This window comes from Enhydra lutris, unplaced genomic scaffold (assembly GCF_002288905.1).
Source record: "Enhydra lutris kenyoni isolate GAN:26980312 unplaced genomic scaffold, ASM228890v2 scaffoldscaffold85, whole genome shotgun sequence".
Lineage (NCBI taxonomy): Eukaryota > Metazoa > Chordata > Mammalia > Carnivora > Mustelidae > Enhydra > Enhydra lutris.
In genome coordinates this window covers 6,620,708-6,637,944 of record NW_019154169.1, presented here as the reverse complement: position 1 = coordinate 6,637,944, position 17,237 = coordinate 6,620,708, and the positions used below count along the sequence as shown (strand labels likewise).

General features: G+C 44.4%; 1 protein-coding gene across 4 annotated transcripts in view; it reads left to right on the top strand.

The window, feature by feature from the left end:
* Positions 1-17,237, top strand: part of LOC111161453 (zinc finger protein 527) — a 511,863-nt gene that overhangs the window by 40,474 nt on the left and 454,152 nt on the right. For 3 of the 4 annotated variants that reach the window (XM_022525117.1, XM_022525116.1, XM_022525115.1), the window contains exon 1: positions 16,942-16,990. The exons of the other annotated variant lie outside the window; for it this stretch is intronic. In XM_022525117.1, the coding sequence (XP_022380825.1) occupies positions 16,957-16,990 (34 nt within the window). In that variant the 5' untranslated portion in view covers positions 16,942-16,956. Of the gene's footprint in view, positions 1-16,941; positions 16,991-17,237 lie in introns of those variants that run through there. 4 annotated transcript variants of the gene reach the window in all.

The window sequence follows — 17,237 nt, the reverse complement described above, 5'->3', positions numbered from 1 at the left end:
GCTCTAGGGAATGATTTTTTTTTTTTTTTTTTAGGGAATGATTTTTTGAACTCACTCCACCTCTCTTCCTGCCTCCTTTATTCTCATGGACCTCCAGATCCCTGGAGCCTGTGACTCCTGCCTCTGTTTCCTCTCTTGCCATTTGTTGCATTCCTTTTCTGATACAGAGACTCATTTCCAATCTTAATATTCTGCCCTGATTTCTTCTGTCTTACTTTCCTTTGAGAATCACAGTTTTTTGTTTTTTGTTTTTCTTTTATCCCCCATCTCAGTCTTTCCCCATAAGACGTGTCATGCTTTTTTGTCTTGGTTGGGCATTTATTTGCATTACTTACTAATAATCATTTTCTTTGTCCCATCGGTTACATTAGACACTTTCCCCATTTTTTTCACAGATCTTTCTTGACAGATCTCCAGATTAATTTTAGAGTTAAACTGGAAAACTGGAATGCATGAATTTAGAGGTGTGTAGCACCCCTTATGCTTATGTTTCTGCCTTGATTTTTAAAATAGCACATATAGCTATATATATTTTTTAGAATATAAGATCTCTTAACTATTGCTTTGCTTGTTGACTATTTTTAATAATTATTTTTATATCTTTTACATCTTTTTATATCTTTCCTATGTGTTTTAGGGTTTCCATTAAACTGATGTAAAATTTTGTGTTTTTTTAAATGAAAAATATTTATTTCAAAAAATTTCTACTTGAGTGGATATTTTTACCTAGGAAAGTCCATAAAAATGGGCATATTAGTGATGTTCCTTCCTGTGCTATAATGGAATGTTATCAGGAAACAGGGTGTCAGATATCAGGGAGGGTAGAAAGTAGGGGTTCTCAGAGTTCCAGGGTTCTGGGTTTTCTGGAAGGTCTACGTGGGTCCGGTGGTTGGGTGTGTCACTACCTGAAAGAGCCCTGCCTCAGTGGTACCTTTTATTTGTAGACTTGATGCTGTTAACGCTCTTTCAGCATCTTGGAGGTTTTTATGTTTGAGGAGTTTCCAGAGAACCCCCCTGCACCCAGGGTTCAAGTCCCTTCTGCGGCCAATTTGCTCTTTCGTTCCTCCCCCTGACCTGGTGTTAGAGTAGAGCCCAGTGTGCGGCTTGGACCTGCAGCATCAGTGTTACCTGGAAACATGTTAGCAATGCAGATTCTCAGGCGCCACACAGACACTGAATTAGAAACTTGGGGGGGAGGCCCAGCAGTCCGTGTTTACTAAGCCCCCCACCTGGGTCTGTTGCAGCAGCTTTCTAGAAGCCTTGTATCAGACAATGTTTGAGTTCATGCTGACTCAGTCACAGACGCCCGTGTCTGCTCACTGCCTGGCCTTTGAGCCCCCATCTGGATCCCCTGGGATTCCCTCCCCTGGAGTTTCTAATCCCTCCTGCTCGAAGTCTGTCTTCCACAGCCTCTGCACTTCCTGGTTTTTGCTTCTCGTGAGTTCTGGGGTATGTACATCCGTGTCTGTGAGGCTGTAGGAGAAGTGGCCCCGGGCCGGAGTAGGCATCTACTGCTGTGGGCGGTAGTAACGTGTTCAGAAGGGGGCGAGGAGCTGTGTTTGTGTCTAATACTCTCTAACTGCTTTGTCTTTCCTTCATCTGTTGACTTCACAGCCTGACTGCAGCTTGTGTAAACATCTCTACTGAGTGGCGCACAAATACAAGTATTTGTGTGAACACGTACAGTCTACATATGTGGGTCCATTCCCCTTACATTATCATTTACTTATCCATCACTATGACTCTCCGTGATTCCTCTACCTTATTTTCTGTCTCTGTGATTACTTGCTGTCTCCATGATTTCTCTACCTTATTTTCTGTCACTGTATCCATCTCTACTTGAATGTATATGAAATAGTTTATTATAAAGGTATATAAGTATTATGTTTACTTTGTGTTTTTTCTCTCACTGTGGGCCTCCTGCCTGCTAGAGTTTCAGTGTGGGACCAGTAGGTCCCTTTGGGAGGCCCTAACTTCTCCTGACCTGTCCCTGCGGGACTGCCTTCTCTGGCTAACTCTTTAGGAACAGAAGGTGTTGCCTGCCACCCTGTGGCTGCAGGTGACATAGCAGAGGTGTGTGCAGCCATCTCTTACCCTTGAACCTGAGTTTCCACATGAGTAGATTTAAGGGTTATGTGTCTTTCTTTTTCTTTTTTTTCCCTTCCTCCCTTCCTCCCTCCCTCTTTCTTTCTGTATTACCTTTGTTTCTTTTTTAAAGATTTATTTATTTGACAGAGAGACAGTGAGAGAGGGAGCACAAGTAGGGGGAGTGGGAGAGGGAGAAGCAAGCTTCCAGCTGAGCAGAGAGCCCCAGAATCTTGGGATCATGACCCGAGCTGAAGGCAGACACTTAATGACTGAGCCACCCAGGCATCGCCCCCTTCCTCTCTCTCTCTCTCCCTCCCTCCTTCTCTCTCTCTCTCTTTCTCTGTGTGTGTGTGTGCGCGCGTGCGTGTGTGTGACAGGATTGTGCTCATTTCCCCCATCTCCCTCTTGAGGGACTATTTGCTGTGTTTATTTACTCCCCATTTGTCTGCTCCCCATTTGCCCATCACCTGCTGATTATATCCATGCTCTCCTCCCATCTGTGTGCAGAATGGGAAAGGCTCTCCACTTGACTCCACTTTTTATTCAATGTCAACCCCTGAATATACCTTTCAGGGGTATCTGTCATATTCCAATCTAGCCACGATCCTTGTGTGCACACCTCCCCAAAGACCGTCTCTCTTTAATGATTCTGTGCACAAACTGCCCTCCTCCTTGCCTCCTGCATCCCCATAAGTGCTCCACCCCCACCCTCATCTGATTATTTCTTCCCTCTCTCATATCCTACTTTTATGTTAGCTTTCTGACCTGAAAGGTGATTACTAGCTCCTTTGTTTTCAGCCTTAATTTCTAGGTCATAGATCACTTTCAGGCTAAATTCTCACAGAATTCAGAGAAATGTTTTACTTACCAGATTACCAGTTTATTATAGACAGATAATATAGGAACAACCACATGGGAGAGATGCATAGGGCAAGGAACAGGGAAGGGTCACAGAGCTTTCATTCTGAGTGCACTCTCCCCAAATCTCCATCAACCTGGAAGCTCTCCAAACTCCCATTGTTTGGGGTTTTTATGGATGCTTCATTACACAGGCATGATTAAGTCATTGGCCACTAGTGACTGATTCAACCTCCAGTCCCTTTTCCTTCTCTGAAGGAAAGAAAGGGGAGTAAGTTCATAGAGTCACATCATCACCTGACCTGCTGTTATATTATGATTGTCTTTCTAAGGTAACCTATCAGCCTGGGTCTCTCTTCACTGTGTACACACATGTCTACATGCAGGGATCTGGATTATCTCAGGATCCCACCTCCAACCACCTCCCACTCCCTGCACCCCAATTCCTTCTCTAACACTCTCAGTTCTTCCATTTCATGTCTCCTCTTCACAGCCCCGTGCCTGATTTTTGGTTCTTGTTGAGTTCTGTCAACAAGCATTCCACATTCATGGATATAAAACCCTCTGTGAGCTGTGCCACCAGGATTGGAATAGGACACAAGGCTGATCCTTCCTGAACATCATCTTATTGGGGTAGGCTGATACTAACATGCAAACTTTTTTTTTTTTTTAACTTTTCCAAGTAAAGGGGTATTGGAAGAGATTCTGGAGTGGGATGTGAAGATTCAAGAGTAGTCTTTGAATATTTGCATCATCATGATAGGTCTGGGAGGTGCTTTGTGGGTGGGGTTTGGGAGGTTCAGATATCAGGGAATTGTGGATATTAAGGAAGTCAGGAAAGAAAGGATAACTCACAATGCAACAATTCTGGATAAGCTCCCAAAGGCCTCTTTCTGGCTACTTAATGCCAGAAGCCAGGCCCTCACTTCCTATCAAGACTACAGGCCAATTAGTGCCAATGAGGTTCATACAATGTCAGATCTATTCATGCCTTTCCCTACAGCTGGGACTTTGAGGGCAAAATATAAGGGGGCACCAGAAAAACTCAGTAATCAAGATAAGCATTTTGAGGTAGTATCTTTGAAAATAAAAATTAATGCAAAAAAAATTCATGGTGAACAAAACTGTCAAGTTCTGCTTCCTCTTCATACCCCATGCCCCCACCTCCCAACCACAACCCTGGTAAGTTTCTTCTAAGTGGCACCTGTCACGTAGCTTCCAATAAAAACAAAACAAAACAAAACAACAACAACAACAACAAAACCCAGGGATTTCTGGATCAAGTCACAGTTTCTCATCACACTACTACTTCTACCACTAGGGAGCCGTTTGCTCTTGGCCTCAGTCCTCCTTCCCCACCCACAAACATCTCCGAGATACAGGATCAGAGCCATCCACCGCTATGCAGGGAGTTAGCCCAAGCCAATCCCGCTCTCCTAGAAAATAGCCTCGGCGTTCCTGTGCGGACTGGCGCACCAAGGCCGGTGTCGCTCCTATCCCGGAGTCCCAGCAGAGCATCACTCCACGGCTTCGTCCCCCAAGAGCTTTGTCCTGAGCCGCGCCCACTCGCGCCAATCTGGACTCTGGTTTCTGCTCCTGGAAGGGCATACAGGGCGGAGCCTTGACATGGGTTACCCTAGCTCACCCGCGCTGCTGAAGGTCAGCGCGCAGTCTGTCCACCCGCCTCCGTAACACCGGTGGGGCGCCAGGACCACATTTTCTAGAATCCTCGGGCATTTCTGCGACTCTCGTGGTCCGCGAGATCTCATTGGCCCTCGGAGGAAAAGCATGCACGCCTTGCGGTCTGGGCATCTTAACAGTGAGCTCCTAAACTTCGTTGTATGAGTCGTGCAGACGTCAGAGTCACCCTGCCACCACAACCTCTCCATCCCAAAGACTACACTTTCCAGGGGCCCGCGCGGCCACTTCCGCTGTCCGTCGCGCTCTCCTTGCTGTGGCGTTGACGTGGCAGGAGCGCTTCCCGTTGGTAGGTCCCGCCCACTCTGTAGTTGGCCGCTGGGGAATCCTCGGTCTTCGGGTAGTTCTCACAGTTCTGTGCTTAGTTCCCGAGCGTCAGCCTCAAGATCGGCAACGTGCGCCCCGCGTTCCGTGAGTGCCCTATAGTCATTGCCTTGTCAGCACGTCCTTCTGCTTGTCCCTGTTTTACTCGTGAGGACACAGGGTGCCTCTGAACTCGGGCGCTCTTCCGTAGGCACCTCCAGACCATTATCTTTTCATTCCAGCCCATAGAGTTAGAGACAGACCCTTATTCCTCTGCAGGGGGACATGGGCTTCATTCCCTGGCCAGAGCTTGGGGCTGAACTTGAGGGTGCTCTGTCACTCTGAACCCCTTTCCCAGGGCTCTGGATGGGAATTGGATTGTGCTGGTGATTTCTGTGACACTGAACCCCTAGGTGTGGGACTCCGGCACATACCCGCCTTGACTCCTGGGGAGGGGCTTTTCCATCTAGGAACGCTCTCGTTTCTCTTCATATCCCCAGATCTGTCTTCTGAGACTTTGCCCTTCTCCAGGGAGAGCATTCAGGAGACCAGGAAAATGGCCATGGGGCTCCTGAAAGCCAAAAAAGAGGTGAGAATTTTCATCAAATTCCATGTTGACTGCCAACAGGATGAATCTTTTTTTTTTCTTGCACTGCAGGCTGTCTTGTTGATATTGGGCAAAGTTCACACCTGTTCCTGGAGGAGGGGTGGCTCACCTTACATGGGAGTCCCCCCATCAGCATTCCTTTCCGCTCCATCCATAGCTCAGTCATCCGCGAAGTCGTCAGTTGTAAACAACACACGGAACAGTTTAAATAAAAATACAGGAACATCCAAGCTTGACTGTCCAGTGGTAGTGATGCAAGACAGGGCCAGCAGAGATGCTTATGACCTGAAGTGGTTAGGGAGGGCTTCTGGAAGAAGTAGGGCTGTCTGAACGGCCCCTGAGGGTTTGGTAAGTTGGAGAGTTGGCAGAGCAGAGAGGAGAGACGGAAGTATGGTTAGCCTGAGGCTGGGCACACTGCCCTTGCTACAGTGTGGGAAGATTGTAGTAACTAATGGCGTTATTTAAGGTTGATTTTTAACTATGTGCTGGTGAAGATACAGACACGTGGAACAGAGGAGAGCTTGATGGTCTGACCTGAATTTTTTTTTTTAAGATTGTGTTTATTTATTTGACAGAGAGAGATCACAAGTAGACAGAGAGGCAGGCAGAGAGAGAGAGAGAGAGAGGGAAGCAGGCTCCCTGCCAAGCAGAGGGCCCGATGCGGGACTGGATCCCAGGACCCTGAGATCATGACCTGAGCCGAAGGCAGCGGCTTAACCCACTGAGCCACCCAGGCGCCCCTAACCTGAATTTTTTATTGAGAGCATTTTCCACATCTGGCAATGGGAGATTTCACCAAAAATTCTGGATTGCCTGCCTCTCTGAAAATAAATTGCACTGTGGTGTCAGGGAATTCACACTGAACAGTGTCTTCATTTGGACAGGTCCTGCAGAGTTTACTAGCTGCACTTTCCACAGTATCTTCCAAACTGAGGTTGAAACCACTGACCAGCTAACATTTGGCCTGCCTCCCTCATTTATATTACCTACCTTGCCCCTGAAGGATTTTCATTTTCCACCTCTTAGTCTGGGTGGCTAGGTTGAGTACCAGACTGAGGAATATAGATTTGGTCTTTGAATAAGCTAGGTTTTGAAGGATTTGGGGAAAGAATTTGACATAAGAAAATCAATGACATGGATATATAGGGGAATATTTCTTAATTAAGGGGAAACTTTCTACCCCTGTGAATGGTGGCTATGATGACCTGGACTTAACTGAATGTGATTAATATTTATTGAGCACCAGCAAAGTTGCCAGGCTGGCTTACTCTCAGTTTTGATATGCATTAACTTGGCTATTTCAGATCTTCCTTGACTATCCTTATGAAAAAAAGAAAGTTTAAACAGAAAATGAGACCTCAATTTATTCTTTTTTTTTTCTGTGACCTTGATTTATTCTTAATCCTGGTCCTTTGTGGTAGAGATTTACAATCGCCTGGATGTTATCAGAACAACTTGGAGAATTCTGTGTTTCTCATTTGTATTTCATTCATTTGAAAGTGTTAGTGCCAAGAATGCATAATAAATCTAATTCAGGGCATTTCCTAAGGTAACATTGAATATTTTGTGTGTATTTTCTTCACTACTCATAATGTTAATAGGAAAGCATTCTGATTTCCTGGGAAAAGCCAGGCATTTGTGTGAGTTGATTTTTTTTTCCTTCCCCTAATACTTAAAAAAAAAAAAATTGGGAGAATTGATCAAAGGGTACAAGCATTTGAATGGATAAGTTGTTTAAGATGAAACTTCTTGTGCCTAGAGGAGTACCTGACACATCCAGAATGTTGAGTGCATAGAGGAACCACAGCCTTAAATAAATTAATTTGGAGGAATTAAGTAGCAAAGAAGTTTCTGTTGTTTGTATTGATAAGTTATTTAGGGCATATTAATTAACTACATATTTCAGAGGATTTGGGTAGACTATCTAAGTACTCTGATATGCATGACATCTGAATTATACAAAGCAATTTAAACAGATACACAGTAGGGTATTAGGTCACTGGCAAGGACCTTTGCCTGAGAGAATAAAATGGAATTTGTAACAAATGAGATGGGCTGACAGGCACATGATGTTACTAATCCTTAGCATTTTCTCACTGATTCCATTGAACAAATTTGCTGACTGTCTACCGTGTGCAGAATACTTGATGGACGACAGTCAGTAATGTGTAAAGGTACAGCCTGCATACTTGTGGGCCTTCCATTTTATTTTGGGATTCTGTTACCATTGGGGTTTTGTTTCAATTTACACACACACACACACACACACACACACACATTTTGACAGACCTTAATGATAAAATCAGTATATTAAAGCTAGTGCCAGGGGCACCTGGGTGGCTCAGTCTGTTAAATGTCTGCTTTCAGCTCAGGTCATGATCCTGGGGTGCTGGGATCGAGTCCCAAGTCAGGCTCCCTCCTCAGTGAGGAGCCTGCTTCTCCCTCTCCCCTCTGCTCATGTTCTCTCTCACAATCTCTGTCGCTATCTCTATCTCTCTCAAATAAATAAATAAATACAATATTTTTTAAAATAAAAAAAAATAAAACTGGTATCAGCTCTCTACCCAGACCCATATTTTATAGGTGGAGGAATAGCCAGTACTTAACCCACTGGAAGTGATTTCTGTAATATAGTGCATTGAATGGATGAACCCATCCATTATTTTCCAATTTGGGGGATCATTTTTATTATTATTTTTTAATTGCATTATAGTTAACCTACAGTGTTATATAAATTCAGGTGTATAATATAGAGATTCAGCACTTCCATACATCACCCAGTGCTCATCACAAATGCCCTCCTTAATTTCTATCACCTGTTTCACTCCTCCCACAGCTTCCCCTCTACCTCCCCTCACTCCACCCACTACCTCCTCTCTAGTATCCATTGGTTTGTTCTCAACAGTTAAGATTCTATTTCTTGGTTTCTCTCTCTCTCTCTTTTTTCCTTTGCTTGTTTATTTTGTTTCTAAATTCCACATATGAGTGAAATCGTATGGTATTTGTCTCTCTCTGACTATTTTGCTTAGCATTATACCCTCTAGCTCCCATCCATGTTGCAAATGGCAACTTTTCATTCTTTTTTATGGCTCAGTGATATTTCATTTTATATATATAGGTCACATCTTCTTTATCAATTCATCTATTGATGGACACGTGGGCTGCTTCCATAATTTGGTTATTATAAATAATGTTACTATAAACACAGGGGTGTATGTATCTCTTTGAATTGTTTTTTTATACTTTTGGCTAAATACCCAGTAGTGTGATTACTGGATCATAGGGTAATTCTATTTTTTTTTTAACTTTTTCTTTTTCTTTTTTTTTTTTTTAATATGAGAGAGAGAGAACACAAGTAGGGGGAGAGGCAGTGGGAGAAGCAGGCTCCCCATTGAGTGGGGAGACCAATGTGGGGCTTGATCCCGGGACTCCAGGATCATGACCTGAGCTGAAGGCAGACTCTTAGCTGACTGAGCCACCCAGGTGCCCCTATTTTTAACTTTCGAGGAACCTTCATACTATCTTCCATGGTGGTTGCACCAGCTTGTATTCCCACCAGTGGTACAAGAGGGTCCCTTCCAATTTGGGGGGGGCATTTAACTTATTCCCAATATTTTAATTATTGTAAATTTTGCTTCTATGATCAATTTTGAATGTGAAATTCTTTTATAGATTTGTATTTATTCTCACAGCAAATATATGATAAGGCGAGTTGAAATGACCATTGCAAAGCAGTGGGGACTCACCCAGTTGGAGCTTTGGAACTCTGCCTGTTCTAAAACATTTGATCCTTTTGATTATTTCTTCTATTTTTGAGGCCCCCTTCTTCCATCATGATGTCTACTTTATGTTTTGCAGGGTTTTCGTTTCATTTTTATTGCTGTGCTGTGCAGTTGTGCATTCCCAGGGTAGACCTGCCAGCACAGATCTTTTTCTTTTCTCCTGTGAAAAGAGTGTCCTGGTTGGTTTCTATGTGTTGATATGGTCCTTTGCTCCCACTGCATGTTTCTGTCTTTCTCATTTTCCCCAAACATTACAGGGACATTACTTTTCTGTTCAGAAGCCCTCCTTCAGTGGCTCACAACAGTGTCTTAGGTATTCAGAACACTCCTCATTTCACATTTATTTATTTAAGAGAGAGAGAAAGAGAGCAGGGGGAGGGGAAGAGGGAGAGAATCTTCAAGCAGACTCCCCACTGAGTGTGGAACTGGACTAGGGGCTCAATCTCATGACCCTGAGATCATGGCCTGAGCTGAAATCAAGAGTTGGATGTTTAACCAACTGTGCCACCCAGGCGCCCCAGGACACTCCTCGTCTCAAATGTGTTGTGCTGTTACTGACATCATGTTCTGGTTATTAATTCTGAAAATGTGTTTATTACATCTTTAACTTAGATTAAGTCATTTTTTAGGAGCTTGGCTGGAGAAAGGAAGACAAATAACTGTTCAAGTTGTTCAGAGGAATCTATCCTCTTTTCCATGTAATGATTTCAGGCCCAGGAGTAAGAGAAAGATGGAAGGACTGAATCTAATACTTGCCAAATCTAAGGAGTTTCTTTCTTTCTTTTTTTTTTTTTTTTTTTTTTTAAGATTTTTATTTATTTGTCAGAGAGAGAGCGTGTGAGCACAAGCAGGGGGAGCAGAAGGCAGAGCAGACAGAGGAAGAAGGAGGCTCCCAACTGAGCAGAGATCTCGGTTCGGGACTCAGGCCTAGGACCTTGGGATCGTGACCTGAGCTGAAGGCAGAAGCTTAACCAACTGAGCCACCCAGGCACCCCTAAATCTAAGAAGTTTCTGACAGCACGAGCATCACAGCAAGTCAAGGATGATATTGGTTATAAAGTATTTTTCATCTACCATGACATTTCTTTACCAGTGTATCAGTTAGCCCTTGCTGCATAACAAACCACCCCAAAGCTTACTGACTTAAAATAATTCATTAGCACACAATTTGATGGGTCAGCGTTTTGAGCTGGGCACAGAAGAGTGTTTGGCAGGCTTCACCGGGGCTTAGCTCGTGTCACTGCAGTCCACTGGCAGTTTGGCTGGGGCGGGATGACTGTCCATACATGACAGTAACAAGCTAGTTGCTTAAGGTGCTTTGGTTCTTGTTTTTTTTCCATGTCTGTATTCTCCCTGAATTATGCTTACAAACTGCTCACTTGCTTTTTTTTTTTTTAAAGATTTTATTTATCAATTTGACAGACAGAGATCACAAGTAGGCAGAGAGGCAGGCAGAGAAAGAGGGGGAAGCAGGCTCCCTGCTGAGCAGAGTGCCCAATGCGGGGCTCGATCCTAGGACCTTGGGATCATGACCTGAACTGAAGGCAGAGGCTTTAACCCACTGAGCCACCCAGGCTCGGTTGCTTCTTTTTTTTTTTTAAGATTTTTATTTATTTATTTGTCAGAAAAAGAGAGAGAGAGAGAGAGAGAGAGAGCATAGGCAGACAGAGTGGCAGGCAGAGGCAGAGGGAGAAGCAGGCTCCCCACAGAACAAGGAGCCCGATGTGGGATTCGATCCCAGGACGCTAGGATCATGACCTGAGCCGAAGGCAGCTGCTTAACCAACTGAGCCACCCAGGCGTCCCTCGGTTGCTTCTTTAACTCTCCTCTTTCTATAAGTTCTCATATGTAGCTAGAGGCATCCAGCTGAAGCCTTTAATGGGGTTCCCGGAGATCTCATCAGCAGGATCTGGAAATCATTAGGTATTTTCTTCTGTTTTCCAAGTGAGCACAGGTGACAGTGTTGCTAGTACCTAAAAGGCATGGCCTTTCTCAGGCTGCCCTAGTGGTTTCCTTAACCACTTTTCCAGCCTCCACTAACAATTCGTTTACTACTTTTCCCAATTGTGCACATAACCTCTGCTGTTCCTGTTCCCACAGCTAACGCCACATGTTTTTGGTAATTGTGATGACATTTCATTTCTTTCTACCAGTTCGGCTTAAAACAAAATCACTTATTCATTCGTAATTCTGTGGGTCAGCAGTTAGGCTCGGCACAGCAGAGTGGTTCTTCTCTCGGTTTACCTGGGCTTACTTCTTACTGTCATCAGCAGGCTGCTCAGCAGGATGGCCTTATATGGCTCGCGGTTGACAGGCTGGTCTGCTGAGGTACCTCAGTCCTTGGTTCTCTCTGTGGCCTCATCAGCAGACAAGCTCCATTTACTTACATGGCGGCCTCAGAGTTGACTGCACAGAAAGAAACAAGGCCAGCCCCAAACCCAAATGCCTTCCAAACCTTTGCTTGCATCATGGTGGCCAATGTCCAGTTGGCTAAAGCATGTCCCATGGCCAAGCCTAGTGTTAATATAGGAGGAGAATGCCTAAAGGGTAGAAAAAAAGAGGCATGATTCACTGGGGGGCAGAGGGTGGGGGTGTGAAGGCAGCCATTGCTACAAGATAGGATGTTATACCTTTTGGCTGCGAACAACAGGAACCCCCCCTTGGGCTGTCCTAAACAATAACTGAGCCCACCTGAGAGAAAGTCCTGAGCCAGGACACACTTTGGGGTTTTTCCTCTCCCTTCATAAGCTTATCAAGGACTGGGGTTCTTTCATTCTTCCACTCTACCCTGTTCACAGTGTCAGCCTCATCACACTAATTCCCCTCACAGTCGTAGGATGTTTATTATTGGCAACTTTAAGTTGCATAACAATCCTAAAAGGTAAGTCATATTATAATACCCATTTTCAGAAAATTGAGACACAGAAATGTCAAGTTACTGGTGCAAAGTGGTGGGAGAAAGAGGGCTGTCATTTGAACACAGTCTGTCTCCAGAGTGTGCTTTTAGTCACTGAGTATTTCTTTTTCTTTTTCTTTTTTTTTTTTTAAAGATTTTTAATGTATTTATCTGACAGACAGAGACCCCAAGTAGGCAGAGAGAGGGGAAGGGAAGCAGTCTCCCGGCTGAGCAGAGAGCCCGATGCAGAGCTCGATCCCAGCACCCAGGGATCATGACCTGAGCTGAAGGCAGAGGCTTTAACCCACTGAGCCACCCAGGTGCCCCAGCCACTGAGTATTTCTTAGACTTTTCTGTGAATCAGAATCCCCGAGAAGCCTTGTTAAAACAGGTTGCTGGGCCCCACATGCTAGAATTCTGTTTCAGTGTTTCTGGGATGGGGCCTGAGAATTTGTATTTCTAACAAGTTCCTAAGAGATGCTGGTGCCATAGGTTTAGGGACCGCACTTAAGGCCAATGCACTGAACTCAGCTGCCTCTGTTGGGTCATTTGTGTCCACGTTTATGAGCATCAGGAAAAGTACTGGCTCCGCATTACTCCATCTTTTTTTCTTTAAAGATTTTATTCATTTATTTGACAGAGAGATCACAAGTAGGCAGGGAGAGGAGGAAGCAGGCTACCTGCCGAGCAGAAAGCCCAATGCGGGGCTTGATCCCAGGACCCTGACGTCATGACCTGAGCCAAGGGCAGAGGCTTAACCCCCTGAGCCACCCAGGCACCCCTCCGTATTACTCCATCTTAAAAATGTAGACGTCTTCTGCTAGGATCCAGCAGCAGTCTACTGTGTCTTGTTGGTTCCAGTTGGCCACCAATCCATTCTTCAGTTGACAAAGGGATAGGTTACTTTTATGCCAGTCGGGCCTCCCCTTGAGTTGGCTTTAGTGCCCCCACCTGCTAGCTGAGTTGCTCCTCAGTGAGAGAGGTTTGGAATAGGTCCTGGAGAGTCATCCATTTAGTGTTTCCATACCCACTATGTGTGTGGTTCTCTGCCAAAGAAACCATGAATTTTTCCAGGGCTGTGCAAATACCAGTTGTGTTAAACTTGTTGAAAGAATGTAGGTTGGTCTGCAGTGTTGCTTCTTTGTTAGAGATTTTCTAGTTACCTATGCGTGCACACACAAAGTGTGTGTATTCATTCTAAGAGGGGCTATAAAATCAAATCACCACAGGGACTAGGCAGATATCTGAATGAATGAATAGTCTTTTCTCTTCAATATTTAATTATGAAAAGTTTCAAACCTACAGAAAAAATATAAAGACTTTAACATTGACTCACATACCCACCACCTAGATTCAACAATGACTATTTTGCTACACGTGCTATCCACTTGTACACTCATCTACTCACCATGTACACTCATGTGTACTCATCAAGTATATTACTCAAATATTACCTTCAGTGCACAGTAGAGGATAGGATTTTATATTCCTTTGGCCTTTCAGACCCTCTGTAGTCTGCCGTTACCTGCCTGCTCTCTTTTCCAGCTAGCCACTTTTCATTCCTATTTCCTCCCATCCCATATGTCTTAAGGGCCCATCCCTGTTTTTTCTTCTTGATCCTTCAAAATCCTGCCTGCCCTTTACAACTAAGATCACACCTTCTTCTTATAAAACCTGCTGTGATCTCTCTATCCTCCACTGACCTCTCCCTCTTGAGTTTCCTGTGGCCTGGTGATTTTAAACTATGACTCTACTTAGGAGCCTTTAAAAGTATAAAAGCCCTATCCCCAGAGAGTCTGATTTTATCCATTTGTGGAGAGACCCAGGAGTCCATAGTTTAAAACACCACAGTTAGTTCTAAAGTACAGCTAGACATGAAGGGTGAGAACCATAGCACTCACTCATCCTGGCTGTTCTTTATTTATAATTAATTACTTTGATGAAGGGCTGGCTTCTGGGATTGCTCTTACTATAGGCAGGGGAAGGATGCAAGGTGGGGTCCTGTTTTAAGACCATTCCACAGCCAGTGCAGAACACTTGTGCTGATAGTGAACAGGAAATTTAGGGGAGGGTCCCCTGAGAGGGCACAGCATAGAATTAGTTTGGGAGACAGTGTCATCCCTCAAGGAGGAATGGTGTTCTGAGAGGGAAGCAAAATTAAGTCACCAAAGGGACCAGGCAGGTAGCTGAATGAAACAGGTAAGGTAGGAGTTGCAGCAATCTGCCAATAACATGGGTGGGCTAGTGGGCCCCTAGCGTGAGTCACCTTCAGCCATCTGTGGCCCTGCAGCAACGCAAAGCCCAGAGTGAGTAGTCAGATTTATGGACTTTTTTCAACAGAGCTCATGAGTTGATGTTTTCATATGAAATCATCCAACATATAAATGATATAAGGAAAATGCTTTGTATGGCTCAAAGTAACCCTACCTGGACTGCAGATTGTGTCCTCTTTTAAAATCAAAAGATTTATTTATTTTAGAGAGAGGGAGAGAGGGTGTATGCGAGCAGGGAGAGGGGCAGAGGGAGAGAGAGAATCCCAAGTAGACTCCCCACCAAGCACGGAGCCTAATGTGGGGCTTGATCTCACAACCCTGAGATCATGACCTAAGCCAGAGCCAAGATATGGACACAACCGATTGAGCCACCCAGGAGCCCCAGATTATGCTCTCTTTTGAAAGACAGAAAAACTAATGAGCTAGGAAAAATCCCAGAACTAAATCCCTAGACTCCTTGGGGCTTGGGTTCTGTACACCTCCATGCCAAGACACCTCACCAAAACCTTCATGCCAAGGACCATTATATATTCCCACCCTCCAAAGTAAAGTCTTCTAGGTAGCAGAAGGGCATTTGAAACTTTGTTAGGGGAATAATAATAATAAATGCACATTCAGTCATCTAAAAATATTTGACTGCTTTGTGTTTGTAGGCTCTGCTTTGGGTACTAGGACAATAATAGTGAACAATGCATATGGAACTTAGAGTCTGATAGGCAGTCAGAAAATAAAAATGAGTAACATGTTATCTAGAATTAAGAGGGTACATAAAAGCAGCAGAGGGGAATAAGAACCTGAAGAGAAAATTTTCATGGAACAGCTAGGGAAATCCTCCCTGAGTGCTTAACTGTGTGCAACAGTCCTTTGTTTTGAGTCCTTACATTTATCAACCTCTCTGATCCTCAGCACAATTCTGTGAGGTAAGCACTATTTTTTCTTGGGAAGTGCTGAGAGGTAGACTAAATTTGCTGATGGGCACTCTACTTGGGGACAGTGTGATTTGAGTCCATAGTCTTCCCACCCATGCACTTTGCACTCTTCAGGTGGGATCAAGACAGTGGGAGTATGAGCAAGGGGGAGGAATGCATCCTGCTACAAAATCTACATATTGGTGGGTCCTCACCCCCAAGAGACTCAGCTGCCTCAGGTAAGTACAGCATAAATGCTTAGACCAAGTAGTCTCTGATACTCTTCAAGCTCAGTAAGATAATTATTTTTTACTGTTTAACTGTGTGTGATGTCTTCCTCTTCTCCCTGCCTAGATTTAAAGTTCCTAATGTGAAGGGACTTGTGTTTTGCTTTCATCCCCGGTAGCAGCTAGCCTAGAATGTTGACAGTAGTAGGTGCATAAATGAAGCTGGCTGGATGGAGAAAGGAGAATAATGGTGTTTGAACCCTTGGCCCTAGGCCATGTAGGGGAAGGAAAAGAAAATAATTTTTCCTTGACCTATTTTGGGTTCATTGGCTGGCACCCTATAAATTAGACCAACAAAAGACAGATCAACAAGAGAAAAACAAACAGAAGGTTATTAACATACATCACAGATACACATGGGAGCACTCAGTGATGAGTAACTTGAAGGGGTGGTTAGAACTTGGGCTCATGTGATGCCTGGGTGGCTCAGTTGGTTAAGCCGCTGCCTTCAGCTCAGGTCATGATCCCAGGGTCCTGGGATTGAGTCCCGCAACGGGCTCCTTGCTTCTCTCTCCTCCTGTTTCTGGGAGCCTGCTTCTCTCTCTGCCACTGCCTGCTTGTGCTCTCTCTCTCTCTCTCTCTCTCTGACAAATAAATAAATGAATGAATAAATAAATAAAATCTTAAAAAAAAAAGAACTTGGGCTCATATAACATCTTAACAAAAGAAAAAGAACTTTTTAGAGAAGTGAGAAGACAAAGGAAAAGGATTTTGAGTGAGGATGGCAAATAGTGGTGGAAGATAAGGGGTAGTTAGTAAGGTTTGTTGTGTGGATTCCTTCGTGCCATCTCCTGGCTGATAAGGGTGTAGAGTTGTTTCCAGAGATGAACTTCTACTCTTCCCGGTAGAGCGGGAAGATACTTTCACAAATTTATATTCTGCTTTTAGGTGGGTAGGGGGAGGGCAGAGAGCTTTTCTTGTGTCTGCTTCTTCTCAATGCCTTCAGCCCAAAATAATCCAAAATGGATGATGATGATGATGATGATGATGATGATTTTGGCATAAGCCAAAAAGGCATAATTTGGAATGGCATATTCTGATACCTTTCATTCATAACCCAAAGTAGGGCTTAGAAATCTCTACCTCCCACAGGGAAGCCTTTTGATTCTTCATCCTGAGCAAGGTGAACTCCTGGATGAACAGCAGTGTGTTTTGTGTTAAAGGCATTCGTGGCATTCAGGGATGTGGCTGTGGACTTTAGCCAGGAGGAGTGGCGGTTGCTGAGCCCAGCTCAGAGGACCCTGCACCGGGAAGTGATGCTGGAGACCTACAGCCACCTTGTCTCACTAGGTAAGGATGGCTTCCCTTACCACTTGAAATCTGCCCCCACAGAGTATTTCCTGCACATCACAAGGAAAGGCTACTTATGAAGCAGCTTTGTCCTAGCGTTGGGCTTAGGAACAGTAATCCCCCTCCCTCAGGGGAAATCTGGATTTAGTGGAATTGAAAACAGGGAGATTTACTCATGTTGCCTCTAACACCGCATTTCCAATGCCTCTTTCTCAAGGCTGGGGCTCTCTTTTTGCTTTTCTTGTTT